The sequence below is a fragment of the Chiloscyllium plagiosum genome, chromosome 30, assembly GCF_004010195.1.
Source record: "Chiloscyllium plagiosum isolate BGI_BamShark_2017 chromosome 30, ASM401019v2, whole genome shotgun sequence".
NCBI lineage: Eukaryota > Metazoa > Chordata > Chondrichthyes > Orectolobiformes > Hemiscylliidae > Chiloscyllium > Chiloscyllium plagiosum.
Genome location: NC_057739.1, coordinates 27831656 through 27848538, shown reverse-complemented (window position 1 = coordinate 27848538; position 16883 = coordinate 27831656). Strand labels below are relative to the sequence as shown.

Genomic DNA, 16883 nt, shown 5'->3' with positions numbered 1-16883 from the left:
TAGTGTAGTGGATGGACTGTTCAACCTCCTCGTGGGAGCACGAGGCGGCGCCGATACAGTCATCAATGTAGCGAAGGAAAATATGGGGGGTGGGGCCAGTGTAGTTGCGGGAGATGGATTGTTCCACATACCCTACGAAGAGGCAGGCATAGCTGGGGCCCATGCGGGTGCCCATGGCTACTCCACATACCCTACGAAGAGGCAGGCATAGCTGGGGCCCATGCGGGTGCCCATGGCTACTCCACATACCCTACGAAGAGGCAGGCATAGCTGGGGCCCATGCGGGTGCCCATGGCTACTCCACTAAGATTAGGGCCAGTCAAGGACAGTAGTGGGAAGTTGTGCATGGAATCAGAAGAGATGGGATAGGTGCAAAATGAATATTATTTGTCAATATTCACACCGGAAAAAGAAGACAATGTTGTTGAGGAGAATACTGAGATACAAGCTATTAGACTAGACAGGAATGAGGTTCCTAAGGAGGAGGTGTCAGCAATTCTGGAAGGTGTGAAAATAGATAGATTCCCTGGGCCAGATGGGATTTATCTTAGGATTCTCTGGGAAGCTAGGGAGGAGTTGCAGAGCTTTTAGCTTTAATCTTGATGTTGTCATTGTCTACAGGAATAGTGCCAGAAAACTAGAGGATAGCAAAAGTTGTCCCCTTGTTCAAGAAGAGGAGAAGAGACAACTCTGGTAGACCGGTGAGCCTTACTTCGGTTATGGGTAAAGTGTTGGAAAGGATTATAAGAGATAGGATTTATAATCATCTAGGAAGGATAGGTCATGACTTATTGAGTTCTTTGAGAAGGTGACCAAACAGGTCGATGAGGGTAAAGCGGTTGATGTTGTGTGTATGGATTTCAGTAAAGCATTTGATAAGTTTCCCCATGGTAGGCTATTGTAGAAAATAAGGAGACATGGGATTGAGAGTAATTTAGCAGTTTCTATCAGAGATTGGCTAGCTGAAAGAAGACAGAGGGTGGTGCTTAAGGAGAAATATTCATCCTGGAGTTCAGTTACTAGTGGCATACCACAAGGATCTGTTTTGGGGCCGCTGCTTTTATAAATTTTTATAAATGACCTGGATGAGGGCATAGAAGGATGGATTAGTAAATTTGCGGATGACATTAAAGTCAGTGGAGTTGTGGACAGTGAGGAAGGATGTTGCAGATTACAGAAGGACATAGATAAGCTGCAGAGCTGGGCTGAGAGGTGGCAAATGGAGTTTAATGTGGAAAAGTGTGAGATGATTTACTTTGGACGGTGCAACATGAATAGAGAGTACTGGGCTAATGGTAAGATTCTTGGTAATGTAGATGAGCAGAGAGATCTTGGTGTCCAGATCCCTGAAGTTTGCCACCATGTTGATAGGGTGTTAAGAAGGCATACAATATGTTAGCTTTTATTGGTATACGGATTGAGTTTCGGAGTCGTGAGGTCATATTATAACGTACAAAACTTTGCTGCGGCTGCACTTGGAGTACATTTCTGGTCGCCACATGATAGGAAGGATGTGGAAACATTGGAAAGGGTGCTGAGGAGATTTACCAGAATGTTGCCTGGTATGGAGGGAAGGTGTTATGAGGAAAAGTTGAGTGACTTGAAGCTGTTATCATTAGAGAGAAGAAGGTCAAGAGGTGATTTAATAGATACATACAAAATGATCAGAGGATTAGATAGGGTGGACAGTTAGAGCCTTTTTCCTCAGATGGTGATGGCTAGCACGAGGTGACATAGCTTTAAATTGAGGGGTGATAGGTTTAAGACAGATGTCAGAGGTAGGTACTTTACTCAGAGAGCAGTAAGAGCATGAATGCCCTGCCTGCAACAGTAGTAGACTTGCCAACTTTAAGGGTATATGGATGATGATGGAATAGTGTCGGTTAGATGGGCTTCAGATTTGTTTCGCAGGTTGGTGGAACATTGAGGGCTTGTACTGTGCTGTAATATTCTATGTTCTAAGACTAGGATTTGTTTCCTATCCCTAATTGCCCCTGACTGAGTGATATGGTAAACCATTTCAGGGAGCATTTGAGAATCAATCATATTGAATCTCGAGTCACGTGCAAGTCAGACCAGGGAGAGATGACAGCACTGGCCTAATCCTGTCCGAATACTAACTCTGTGACATTATCACTACATCAGTGTTGCCACAAAAGCCTTTGATCACATACAACTCAATGGAGATCTTCGGGAATTACAGAGATAGTAACTAACCTCATTCAGAAAACAGAAGCAAATATAGTTCTGAAACACATTCACTTGTTCATTTATAGAAGAAATGCTGAATAAGGGACAAAAGTTAACGGAATATCATTACCTGCTTTTTCAGAAGTTGGATAAATCATTACAGAAGTTGAGGTTAGTGCAAAACAGTCAGAGAAAGAGATAATAGAAGACAACTCAATAACGTTAGGCACAATGTAGCACTGAATAGAAAGTTTCTGGCGTAATATATTTCAAATTACATGATGACATGGATTCATTAGACAGTGGTTTTGATAAAGAAAGAAAATGAATTCCTGGAAATAATTTTGACAGTCCCTACATGTATCCATATAATTTTTAGACCTTTCATTAGTATTCTGGTTACTGTTGTGGAACAAACACAAATTAATAGAGAGACAAAATAAAATCCAGAATGTAAATGACAAGAACTTCAATGGGTTTTAGTTTCATCATTCAATTTTATTTGGTTTGAACATTGATTCTCATATGTTCAAATCACAAAGCCCCATTTTATTGATGTTGATCTGAAATTATTCTCTAACATTGTTTAATGATCTTTGTTGTTATTTTTAGGACATACTAAAATTGTTGAGACAGTGTGCTTCAGCCATGATTCAAGCTTGCTCGCATCTGGAAGTTGGGATTATACAGCTATTCTGTGGGACGCTGTGGTTAGCAGTCCTTTTCATTTAATTATATTTTCTAGCATTATGTTCTCCAGCCATACAGATTCCAACCTATCCATCTTTCCTCATCTCCAACCCGAACCAACAACTGCCTTCTTATCCTTGTCCTTGTGTTTACTTTGGGCAAGATTTTCTGTGTAGACTGTTAGGTCTGTTTAGGAGAACCATTTCTCCATTTCTCATTACTCTACAGACAAAGCAATTCCCAAGTACTTCTAAGCCTAATTGGCTTGAAGGCAGATTTGGAGGGCAATTAGTGGCTTTCAGCAGGAATTGGCATGTGCTAGCTTGATTTAATGGCTTGACAGCAGCCGCTAATGTGGCAGCTCATTTGCCACCCAATGGCAGGCAGACGTCATCAGGAGAAGAAGCAGAAGCCAGGTACCTGAGACAGGGCTACTTCAATGTCACTTTTGAAGTCACATTGTTTGTGAAAGACAAAAGAGCTTGTTCCCAAAAGTTGGCAGGAGAAGGCTGGCAGCCAAATTTAATTGATCTGGCTGTGATGCAAGATGTAAACAGCTACAGTATTGCCAGGGCGCAGTGGCTCTGAAGGCAAGTGCAATAGCCTTGTATAACTCACACCAGTAGTTCTCTGTGAACATCTAGATTGGATGACATTGGGTGAAGATCATAGGAAAGTAAGAGCTGGAACAGTCCATTCAGTCTGTTGAACCTGATCTGTCATTCAATTAGATCAATAGCTGATCTCTATCTTCCTCAATGCCACCTCCCTGGTTATTCCCGTATCCCTTAACACCACTGATATCCAGAAATCTATCAACATCTGAATAAATTCGGGGATCATGAGTTAAGAAAGAAGAATACATTCTGCTCGTGTGGACCATCATATCTCATGCACGAAACCCTCCATGAGAGAGTGACCATCTGAGAAGATGCTGGAAGTACAGAGAATGTATGCAGTTCTCAGTAACACTGATTATCTAGTAGCAATGATGGCAGAAAAGCACATCAAGTAGATCCCAGTTGTATCCCAGGTCATTGTTTCCCCTCCAGTGATCCTGAACACCATCTAAAATGCTGGAACAGTCACCAAAGAGAATAGGTGAGCCACCATTGTGTTTCTGAGGCAGAAATCTCAGGTACCATGTGGCTGGATATGTGCAATTTCCTGCCGCACTGATTCTCTGACATGTTTAGATTAGATTAGATTCCCTACAATATGGAAACAGGCCCTTCAGCCCAACAAGTCCACACCGACCTTCCGAAGAGTAACCCACCCAGACCCATTTCTCTCTGACTAATGCATTTAAGACTATGGGTAATTTAGCATGGCCAATTCACCTGACCTGCACATCTTTGGAATGTGGGAGGAAACCAGAGCACCAGAGGAAACCCACACAGACACAGGGAGAATGTGCAAACTCCACACAGACCGTCGCCCAAGGCTGGAATCGAACCTGGGTCCCTGGCGCTGTGAGGTAGCAGTGCTAACCACTGAGCCACCGTAGTTTGATCAGCAGAATACTCAATTCTGAGGAAACATCTCCTTCCTTCTTCTTACTGTTTTCATGCCTGGGGCTCTGCAAATGTATTTAAGGATATTGAAGCTTATTGCTAGTTACCTTAATCCTCTGTCCAGCTGTTGTTTGCAGCCAGCTGCCCTGTCATTGCTCACATTGGCAATCTCTCTTACGACTGCATGATTCCTGGAGCATTATGATCTGCTCAACTGACCAAGCACATGCATAGACCATATGCTGTGCTAACTATCTGCTCATCTGCTGATCAATGGTTGGAGGTCCCTGTCAACTCATCTCATTGAATGGAAATGGCTGCCTCCCACGGTGTCACTGCCTTTCTCCATTTAGCAGTTCTAGACTCAGTGTAGATCCCAAGATACCCTCTTAACTTGCCATGGAAAGTTCAGATTCAGCTTTTAAAGAATTGATAATAGCCTAGTTGCATGCTTAATTGGACAATAATTTGAATATGATGGATTTGCCACCTGATTCCTGCCTTGAGCCAAAGTGTTGATGATCAGAACACTTGGCGTGAGGCTAGGTTTGAAACGGTAGCCCATCCAGTGGCATCAGGTCTTGCCTCTAATTAAATTATCAAGCTCTGTCCCTGGTCTTTATATATTAAAGGGTTTCCACCAACATGTGTCAGACATGACTTGGGCATATCCTGAGTCAAAAGGTTTTGAATTAAATTTCACTGCAGGCACTAGGCTGTTGTCAGGCTGCTCTTTCAGTGACTCCTAGGTCTGAATCCATTAATAAGAAAGGAATCACTTGCTGATTTTCAACACAAGTGCTTTGAAACCTTGTTTGTAAGTTTCTGCAGCATTTCAAATGTATTAATTTGCTTAAAGGCAAGCTGGTTATTCTGAATGATGATTCTGCAGTACATTTCTGTACTAAAAGAGCTGTGATGATGGCGTAGTGGTATTTCCATGGTGAACAGATAATTTTGATAAGTATGACATCTGGGATATGTATGACAAATTCCAAACTAAGGAACTGAACATTCAATGCTGTCTGCCTGAGCGTGCAGTCTCCTCATTTGATCCACAATATCTACATGGAGACTGACACTTTGCAATGAATACTCTGATTGACTCCTTTGGTTTTATTTCCTCTAAGATCCCTCTCTTGTAAGTGGCTGTTGCTGCAGGAAGATGATGTGGGTCAAGATTTGTAGCCCCAGTATGGAGGAACATTGAAGTGGACAGTTTGTTGGGACTATCCAGGACTGTTTTACACCAGTAATGGGTAACCACAATATGATAGAGGCCAATTCAGATTTATTCTGAGAGGCTGGTTTTCATTCACCCTACTGGCACCTGGAGGTGTGGGGTTAGGAGGCAACAGACTAACATCTGAGCACCAGATAAATCTAGAGACATCTTCCCAAGTCCTCCCCCCTGCCTGGTCATGGGGCAGCCCAAGGCACCTGTGGAAAGTGTGCTGGTTGTACAGTCTATTTTTTAAGGGGATGGAGAGAGGGTGCCTCCATCTTGGAATGCCATATCTGTCTTGCTTGAAGAGGCTTTCTGATTCAGTGCTGAGAGCCTGCTATTCTTAACTGAATGCTGAGCCCACCTTCTGAATGCTAATTAGATAATTTAGGGAAATCATAGCCAGCAACTGGTTCCCCCACCCTGTACTTTCAGTTCCCATTTGAACTTGTCAGCAAACTCCTGAAACTCACAGAGAAGTTGCTGGCCTGTCTCCTCACCTTGGCCTATACTTGGTGGAGTGGTGCGCCTCCCAATCTATAGAAGTATTTACTCTGTCTAATGAAGAGAGGCCTTGGTGGCCCTTTGTAAATCTTGGCTTAACACTTGTCTTTTCCTGTCAATGTACAACTTACTCTTTAATCTATTTAATGTCTTATTTCTTTTAACAGTCAGGCCAGCCTGTGAAGACTTTTTCTGGGCATCAGAATGTCATCAAAACCTGTGCATTTTCAATCCACAGAGATCTTTTGGTAACCTGGTTTCCTACATGATTATACTTATATTGTGCCTCTAATTATCACATCATATTTACTACACAAATTCATTTAGTGCTACCTTAGGAACTACTGCCATATTTTTATTCATTTGTTCATGGGATACAAGCATCACTAGCTAGGCCAGCATGTAATGTCCATCTTTAATTGCTAAGAGAGTGGTTAAAGCTCAACCACTTTGCTGTGAATCTGGAATCATGTATAGGCCAGACCAGGTAAGGACAGCGTAACCCTTTTCTAAAGGACATTAGAGAACTGAGTGGTTTTTTTTTACAACAGTTGACAGCGTTTGCATGGTTGACATCATGTTAGATTTTTTAAAATTCAGATTTTTATTGAATTCATATTTAGCATCTGTGTGGGGTTTAACTCATATCCCCAGCATATTAACCTGGGGAATCTAAAATACTAGCCCAGTGACATACCACTGCACCACCAGCTCTCCATACGTAGTTGTTATAAAGTAGTGAAAGGTGGGGAAAGATTAAAACTGGATAAAATGAATGATGGAGTGCATGTTGGATCGTATTGCAGGATTTAGAAAAGATGTGTGGAAGCATCATTATGGAGATAAGTTCCAACGTGTTTAAAGGTGGAAAGAGAGGTGAACATATAATTAATCAACTTGAAGCTGATGATGACAGAGTCAGATTTCCCACTCGCCAATGATCTCCACTGGCCTTAGCTGTAAGCTGTGAGCATTTCAGATCTGGGCAGGGTTGCGTTCAGCTATAATTCACCACAAACAAAGGCCAAACAACACTCACAGTCTTGACCCACACATAAGCAATGGATGAGGTAACAGAGGGTGAGGGAATCTCAGGAACCACATCTCGGGCAGAGAATTGGCATGGGACAATGCAAGACCATTGAAATATGAAAAAAGTACTGTTTAATACATTGAAATTTATAAAGTCCATTAGAGGTGCAACTGAAAGTCTGAATGGTGATATTTTTAATGACCTCTGTGATAGCAAATACATTTCCAAATAACATAGCTGCTACAATCACAGCCATCCTTGTAAATCCAGGCCATGCTTTTTCACTGTTGGTTCTTAGAGAATTCTTTGAATAACCTGTTGATCTTCTTGTACAGGCCACTGGATCCTGGGATTATACAGTAAGAGTATGGAATTTACGAAGAGCGGGACGAACATTCACCTTGGAAGGCCACAAGGGCAATGTGAGCTGTGTAGCCTTTTCTGGAATTGGAATGCTGGTGAGCTGAATGGTGAAATGAAATAGAAACTGTAGATGTCAAAATACCATGAACACAGAATGACCAAAGCCTTACTGGTTATATTGAGTGTATATTGTGGTATGGAGCCAATCAAAGAAAACCGCTGGCTGAAGTTAAGCTACTTGATCTTAGCTAGACTGACAGTAGTGTCCTAAAATTTGCCTTGGCTCACCTGGATTACCAGGGAAGACATCAAATCCAGAGAATGCTGGAGAAACTCAGTAGATCTGGAGCGTCTGTGGAGAGGGAAACAGAGTTAGCCTTTTGAGACCAGTATGATTATTCTTCAGAACATCAATCACACCAGACTGGAAACAGTAACCCTGTTCCTCTCTCCACAGATGCTGCCAGACCTGCTGAGTTTCTCCAGCTTTCTCTGTGTTTGTTTCAGATTTCCAGCATCAACAGTATTTTGTATTTTATTTTAGGGAAGAAGTCAGTTTTGCTCCTACTTTGAAGTGTCAAGTTAGAAAATACATATGTAAATGCCTGATGAATAAAAGATCAGGCTCTGTTCTAATGACCCAATGCATTCTCCATGGTTTGACAAATGATGGATAATTTGTTGGTGAAGATACTGGAATTATTTATGTAACCAAGCCACATTAAGTCAGTGGCTTCAGGAGGGAAAATTAGCAAAACAATATCCTATAAAAGATATGACATGCACAGACAATCAAGTTATTACCCAAATTCTAATAAGGATAAATTCTTCTGATTGTTTCATAGGCTTCAGGTTCCTGGGACAAGACTATACGTGTATGGGATCCAAGAAAGAGATTCCTGATCTTTCTTCTGAAGGAGCACTATGGCCGGATAACGGCCCTCTCATTCTCCATGGATTCAATTCTATTGGCAACAGCAGCAGAAGATGAAACGGTGAGTGTGAAAGGATTGACTTGTATTGGAATTCTTATTGTCCAAAGACAGCAAGGCTGACTCCCTCTCACTTTGTTCTCATAGATTCGTGTGTGGGATTGTGAGGACGGAAAGTGTAAGAAGATCCTTATGGTAATATATTTTCAAGCCTTTTCTATTTGATATGAACAATTTGCTATCTAGTCAATGGTTAGTTTACACTGATTACAAGGTGGCTCTTCAAGTAGTGTCCCTGACTCTGGAGCAGGAGGCCCCGGTTTAAGTCCCACCTAATTCAGAGGTGTATAATAACATTTCTGAGCAGGTTGGTTAGGAAATAAACTGATTACATGTTTATGCTGGAAAAAACATTTTCATTGTAAATGCAATCTGTACCTTAATTTCAGACTGCTGTGATAGAATTTCCATAATTTGAAGATTTGTTTTTCTTTTCATAGTGTGAATTGGATTTCATTTCCACCTGCCAATTTTCTCCAAACAATACACTTCTGGTTGCGGGAACATCTAGTTGTTTCTTGGCAGCTGGTTCTACAACATTCCTTCTGCATCAAGAGGTTTCAGAAGTAAATGTGAACAGACAAATAATATCAGAGTAGTTATGCATGCAAATCACTTTAATGTTAAAGATGCAATGACATATGATGACCACAGTATTAAAAGTAACTTTGTGCAAAATGATTCAACTGTTATATTTAAAATCAGAGCTATCTTGGAAGGAGTAATGTCACAACAGGGCATGTTTTATATTTCAATCCTTTGCTGGTGGTGTTTGGTATTTAACCATTAGGTAAATGCTGAGGAAAATTAGGAAATACTTTTGCTTCAGACACTGAACCTATATTCTAGGCTGACATCTCATTGCAGTACTGGAGCTGCACATTTGGATTGAGATGTTAAATAGACATCTTCTGCTCTGTCTGTGTGCAAAATATCTCTTGGCACTTCTTGAAGAAGGCTGGGGATGATTTCTCCAGGTATTCTGACCAATATTTATCAGTGAATGGGTGTCGCTGAAAAGGATTAAACAGTCATTTGTCACATCATTGCTTATGGGATGTTGTTTTACACAACTTGGTTGCTGTGTTTCCATATTACAATAGTGTTGTACTTTGAAAGGCTTCATAGTCTTTACAATGTGTGCAATGTCTGAGGTTGTGAAAGGCTCGATATAAACACAAGTTCTTCTGGTTTCAAGATTTGGACATTAAGTAGCATGTTTCCAAAAAAGGGGAAAAATATCCCTTCTTTGCTTCATAACAGAGAATTTTAAACAGAATTACTGACTTGCCTTCTTTTAATCATCCCAGCATAATTTTGAGTACATTCTAGAAGAATGAGTTTATGATTTCATTAGAAGTAACAACCAATGGTAGTAATCTAGTTTGTGTTTTTTAAATGAAATAACTCTCTGGCAAAGGCAACAGGTAAGAACATTATGAACAATTCCCTCCCTAATGACATTGTGGGCCAACAGTCAGCATGAAAATCTTTGACTAAATGTCTCTTCTGTCAGCACTGCACAAGTTCTTTAGTAACAGAATTCCTACAGTGCAGAAAGATGTCATTTGGCCCATCAAGTTTGCATTGACCCTCTGAAGAGCATCTCACCTAGAACTGCCCTCCCCAATCTATCATAATAACCCTTCAATTCCAATGGCTAATCCAGCTCACCTGCACATTCCTGGGCACTGTGGGACAATTAAGTATGGCCAGTCCACGCAACATGCACAACTTTGGATTGTGGGAGGAAACTGGAGCATCTGGCAGAAACAGACATGGGGAGAATTGCAAACTCCACACAGTCACCAAGGCTGGAATCAAACCTGAGTCCCACATGCTGTGAAGCGGCAGTGCTAACTACTGAACCGTTGTGCTGCCCTTATTACCAAATGGTTACTTGTTTACAGAATTGATAAATGATGTACAACTAAGTTTGATGTCAAATTCTAGATTATAGATCATGGCCAAGTCATAAATATGTACTGAATACCTAAAAGTGAGTGAAAGGTGTCATTCAAATCTCATATTTGTGTGACCTTGTATCATAGATAAAAGATGTTCACTTTGAACATCCCAGACAAAAAACATTATGGTCATCAGAACATTTTGATAGGAGCTGACTATCACTGTAGAATTTCAGTACTTCACCTGCTCAAAATACAAAAAGATTTCTGAACAAGGTAATTCAATGAGCTCTACATCATTACTTTTGGGAGATTTCCCAACACTAATGCTCGACCCAAACCATCATCCTTCTTATTTCATCTAACTCTATCAGCCTAACCTTCCTTCTTTTATCTCCCATGTATTTATTTAGTTTCCAATTACATCTATTTCTACTTTTCATCTCAACTGCTTCACTTGTCGTGATTTCGACATTCTAATTACAATTGCTTATTGGATCTATTACTAAGCAACTTATACTCAGTGTTATTTGTTTTAGTCTGCTCACAATTGGAAAAATGTTTCCCTATCAGACCCTGTTGATGCAGTCAAAAAACTGTAAATGTAGTGGTGATTTGATGGATTTCAGGAGAAAATGATGAAGACAGCTAAATGCACTGACGTTAATGTGATGAAGAGTGGTGGGGAAAGAGGAGATATACAATAACTTTAGTGTCAAAATATGAAAAGATTATTTTCTCTGAAACATAGTCTGTCTTTCCATCAAACCTCCAGAATTTCTTCTCAAGATACTGACACCTTGGGTAAATGGAATCTAAACCCAGAACAGTAAGTAGCTGATCATATGACTGTCAGCAACTTCTCATCAGAAGCTTGTTGCACCCTATCAGATCAAACTACTGATTTTAAAGGAGTGAACTAATACTCAGTTTCGATTTGGCCGGGGCCACTCAACTCCTGACCTCATTATAGCCTAGGTCAAACATAGACAAGTAAGCTGAACTCCAGAGATGAGAGTGACTCCCCTTGCCATCAGGCAGCATTTGGCCACAAATAGCATTAAGGAGTCCTAGCAAAACTGAATCAATGGGTAATGAAGAGTGGACTATGGGTTCTCCATTGGTTGGAGTCATGGCTAGCACAAAAGTGGATGCTTGTGGTTGTTGGAGGTCAGTCAACTCAGTCTTCAAGCCTCACTGCAGGAGTTCCTCAGCGTGGTGTCTGAGGCCAAACCAGCTTTAGCTGCTTTATCAATGATCTTCCCTCCATCATAAGGTCAGATGTGGGCATGTTCACTGATGATTGCATAATGTTGAGCAGCAGTCATGTCTCCAACAGATCCTGAAGCTGTCCATGTTCAAATGCAAAAAAGTCTGGACAATATCTAGGTTTGTGCTGATAAGTGGCATGTAAAATTCACACCACTCAAATGGCAAGTTATGACCATCTCCAATAAGAGGCAATCAAACCACTGCCTTTTGATATTGAATGATGTTACCATTGACCAGAAACTGAACTGGACTTGCCACATGAATATAGTGGCTATAAGAACAGGTCAGAAATCAGGAACCTCATCTCCTGACTCCCCAAAGCCCACCATCTGCAGGGCACAAATCAGGAGCATAATGGAATACTCCCTTCTTGCCTAGATCAGTTCAGCTTCAACAATGCTCATGCAGCTTAACACCATCCAGGACAAAGCAGTCAAGTTGATTGGCACCATTGATGCTCAGTAGTAGCAGTGTGTACAACCTGCAAGATGCATTACAGAACTTCACCAAAGACCCTTAGACAGCACCTTCCAAATCCATGACCACTACCATCTAGAAGGACAAGGGCAGCAGATACGTAGAATACCACCACTTGCAAGTTACTCTTGTCATGGAGAAAATGTAGAGAATCACCAGGAGATGCGAAGAGTTCTTCAAGAAGTAGGTCTTTTATTTGTAAACAAAAAACCGTGTCACTCAGAAAGCAAAATTCTTGAATGCCTTTGAACCTCGGGGTCTGTGGTTCTTTATATCTTTTTGTTATCATGTTTTTGTTAGCTTATCAGCATGCCCAACTATGTTAGTCAGAATTACCTCACTTTAGATTTACAATAAACCAATAATGCTAGTTTCTATTATTTCTCTACTTGTGCCACTATAGTTTTTCCTACATTCTACTTAATATTATTCTAATGTCATGATTAGATATTTTACTACCCCATCTATCACAATGGTCTGCTGTCCCAGGCTAACTATTAATTAGATATTTAATGTCATGTCATTAATATTATTGCCATGAACTGTCCCAACCCGCCATGATGATATTTAGCAAGGCAAGGCTATTAATTGTTATCTCATCCACCATGGTGACCTTTCAGCCCCAACCTGACTCTGCTAATTTGTGTAGGAGAATTCCACTATTCTTATCCCATCCTGCCACAGTGGTCCCATCCTGCCACAGTGACTAGTGTAGCATTCCACAGACCCCTTGTAACAGATCACCAGTGGGTCTTCATACCTTTCAAACCATTGACTACATTGATTTGGAAATATATTGCTATCCTTCAGTTTTGCTGGGTCAAGATCCTGGAATTCCTTCCCTGAGGGCCTCATAGGTTTACCTATAGCACATGGATTGCAAAGGTTCAAGAAGGCAACACGCCACCATTTTTTCAAGAGCCACTAGGCATAGGCAATAAATAGCAGCCCAGCCAGCAATGCCCATGTCTCACGAGTGAATTAAAAAAAGAAACTTCATATGATTACAGAGGAACCTTGATTATCCGGCATTCAATTGTCCAAATATTGGATTATCCAGCAAGATCCCATGGTCCCAATGGTTGGCTAAGCTATGTTATCTGGCATTCGATAATCCGGAATTTGATTAACCAAATGAAATACTCCCAGCCCATGTCCTTTGGATAATCGAGGTCCCTCGGTACATGGTCATAGGTCCATCATAAAATTACAAATTTAGAGAATGTGTGATTGGGGAAATATGCTGGCTTGGATTGAGAACTGGTTCACGGACAGAATGCTGAATAGAAATAAATGTGTTGGGAAAATATGACTGCTGGGATAGCACATGATCAGTGCTTCCATTTCAGCTGTTCAGAATCAATTATTTGGATGAGGGACGGAATGTAATATTTCCAAATTTGCAGATTACTCAAAACTAGGTGAAAGTGTGAGTTATGAGAATGATGCAAACAGTCTTTATTGGGACTTGCGGAGGAAAAGCAAGTGGACAAAAATTTGGCAGATGGAATCCAATGTGAAAAAAATGTGAGGTTATCCACTTTAGTCAGAGAAACAAATTTGGAGTATTTCTTAAGGGATGAGGCTGTGTAATATTATATTTCAATTGTTCATGAGTCATTGAAAATTAACATGCAGGTACAGCAAGCAATTAAGAAAGCAGAGTGTATGCTGGCACTATTTACAAACATATTTGAGTGTCGGAGTAAAAGTGTCTGACTGATGAATTATATGAAGCCTTGGTGAGGTCATACATGGAGAATTGACTACAGTTGTGGAAAGAAATATTTGCCATTGGTATGGAATGAGCTGTCAGAGGAAATTGTGGAGGCTGGTACAATTACAAAATTTAAAAGGCATCTGGGTGGGTATATGAATAGGAAGGGTTTAGAGGGATATGAGTCAAATGCTAGCAGGAGGGACTAGATTAATTTAGGATATCTGATCAGATCGGCCTGGATGAACTGGACCAAAAGGTCTGTTTCCATGCTGTACAGCTCTATGAGTCTATGACTCTATGACAGAGTGCAACCAAGGTTCAGCAAACTAATTCCTAGAATGGAAGGATTGTCCTATGGGGAAAGATTAAAGAGACTAGGCCTTTATTCTCTGATGTTTAGAAGAATGAGAGGTGATGTCATGCAATTATACTAAATTCGCACTGGGATTGACATGGCAAATGCACAAAGGAAGTTTCCACTGGCTGGGTGTTGTGTCAAGAGCCAGGGACACCAGTATCAGAAGAAGGAGCATTTAGGACTGTGATGGGAAGGAACTTCTTCACTCAGAGACTGGTGAATCTTTGGAATTCTCTGCAGATGATCAGTCATTGAATATGTTCAAATGTCAGATTGATAGATCTCCACGTATTAAAAGCATCTTAGAATATGGAGAGAGTGCTTGAAAATAGTATTAAAGTCAAAGATGAGCCATGTTGTTGTGATTAGAGGAGTAGATTTGGAGGACTAAATACCCTTAACCTGTCCCTATTTCTTGTGTTCTTTTTTTCTTATGAGTGACATCATCTCATTATCACTGGAACTATCACTTGTGAGATCATAATCTCCATTGATCATTTTATTTTGAAACATAGTCCCTCAAATATTAGAGTGAAGAGACAAGGTAATACCAATTTACTACACAAATTAAATAGCCTTTTATAATACTTAATGTTAATGATAATTTTATAGTGCAGTGATTTAGACATTGTCAACTCAACTCAAGAATACAGCAATAAAAATAGAAAGTGTTGAAAATATTCAGGTCAGGCAGATTTTATGGGACTTCACTGAAATTGGAAGAGTTGTTTCACAGAACGATCAAAGAATAGCCTGATGTGGTCAAGCTCATGGAATCATAACAATTGCAGTGATTCAAGAAGGCAACTCATCACCATGGGAAATAAGTAAGTCTATCAGTTCACATTCCACAGGTGAAAAAAAAGGCCAAAATCAAAACTATAGGTAATATCCGAGGAAACATCATCACCATCCTTGGACTTGTCCTGTTCTGCCGCCAGGACAGTCTCACTTAATGTGGCTTTATAGTGGACCACAGGTAAGATGGAGTTTCCCCAAGAGGTGTCAACATTGAGTCAAATCCCTCCTAAAGTTTCATGGCACCAGGCCAAACATGAACAAGGAAACCTGGTGATTACTGTAAGATCACAAGGAGGGAAAATTCACCAATGATTGCACAAAGTTCAACCTCCTAGCAATTTGGATACAGACCTGGTCTGAAGGTAGAAGACAGAGGGTGGTGGTGGAGGGTTGCTTTTCAGACTGGAGCCCTGTGACCAGCGGTGTGCCACAAGGATCGGTGCTGAGTCCACTGCTTTTCGTCATTTATATAAATGGTTTGGATGTGAACATAGGAGGTATAGTTAGTAAGTTTGCAGTTGACACCAAAATAGGAAGTGTAGTGGACAGTGAGGAAGGTTACCTCTGAGTAAAATGAGATCTTGATTAGATGGGCCAATGTGCTGAGGAGTGGTAGATGGAGTTTAATTTAGATAAATGGAAAGGCAAATCAGGGCAGGACTTGTACACTTAATGGTAAAGTCCTGGGGAGTGTTATTGAACAAAGAGACTTTGGAGTGCAAGTCCATAGTTCTTGAAAATGGAGTCACATAGGATAGTGATGAAGGCATTTGTTATGCTTTCCTTTATTGTTCAGTGCATTGAATATAGGAGTTCAAAGATCATATTGCACTGTACAGGACATTGTTTAGGTCACTTTTGGAATACTGAATGCAATTCTGATCTCCCTGCTATTAGGAGGATGTTGTGAAACTTGAAAGGGTTCAGAGAAAATTCACAAGGACGTTGCCAGGGTTGGAGGATTTGAGCTAAAGGCTGCATAGCCTGGAGATATTTTCCCTGAAGTGTCAGAGTCTGAGAGGTGACCAGAGAGTACAAAACTCGAGGGCATAAGTTTAGGGTGACAGGGGAAAGTTTAAAAGGGACCTAAAGGGCAACTTTTTTGCACAGAGGGTGGTGTGTGAACAAAAGGAGCTGCTAGAGGAAGTGGTGGAGGCTGGTAGAATTGCAACATTTAAAAGGCATCTGGGTGGGTATATGAATAGGAAGGGTTTAATGGGATATGGGCCAAAAGCTGGCAAATGGAATATCTGGTTGGTATGGACATGTTGGACCGAAGGGTCTGATTCCATGACCTATGGCTCTATTTGCCACTCTTCAAATACTGAAGCATTCTATGTCCATAATCAGCAAAATCTTGACAACTCAGCTTGGGCTGATAAGTGGCAAGTAACATTTGTGTCACACAAGTGCTCTGAAACACAAACATCCAACAGAAAAGACTCTAACCATGACTAGGGTAGGAATAGGTCCAGTCAAGGATAGTAGTGGGAAGTTGCGTGTGGAGGCTGAATGAATACTTTTCGTCAGTATTCAATCAGGAACAGGACATTGTTGTCAATGTGAGTACTGAGTCACAATTAAGTAGAATGGATGGCTTTGAGGTATGTAGAAAAGAGGTGTTGGAAATTCTTGAAAGGGTGAAAATAGATAAGTCACCTGGGCCTGATGGCATTTATCCTAGGATTCTCTGGGAAGCAAGGGAGGAGATTGCAGAGCCATTGGCCTTGATGTCCTCGTTGTCTACAGGAGTAGTGCCAGAAGATTGGAGGCTAGCAAATGTGGTTCCCTTGTTCAAGAAGGGGAGTAGGGATAACCCTAGTAACTATAGGCCGGT

General features: G+C 40.9%; 1 protein-coding gene across 1 annotated transcript in view; it reads left to right on the top strand.

The window, feature by feature from the left end:
• Positions 1-9155, top strand: part of LOC122564662 (WD repeat-containing protein 38-like) — a 15293-nt gene extending 6138 nt beyond the window's left edge. Inside the window, exons 3-8 of the mRNA XM_043719744.1 lie at positions 2803-2900; positions 6291-6371; positions 7492-7614; positions 8365-8514; positions 8599-8646; positions 8952-9155. Coding sequence (XP_043575679.1) covers positions 2803-2900; positions 6291-6371; positions 7492-7614; positions 8365-8514; positions 8599-8646; positions 8952-9110 — 659 coding nt within the window. The 3' untranslated portion in view covers positions 9111-9155. The remainder of the gene's footprint in view (positions 1-2802; positions 2901-6290; positions 6372-7491; positions 7615-8364; positions 8515-8598; positions 8647-8951) is intronic.
• The last annotated feature ends 7728 nt before the right edge of the window (positions 9156-16883 follow it).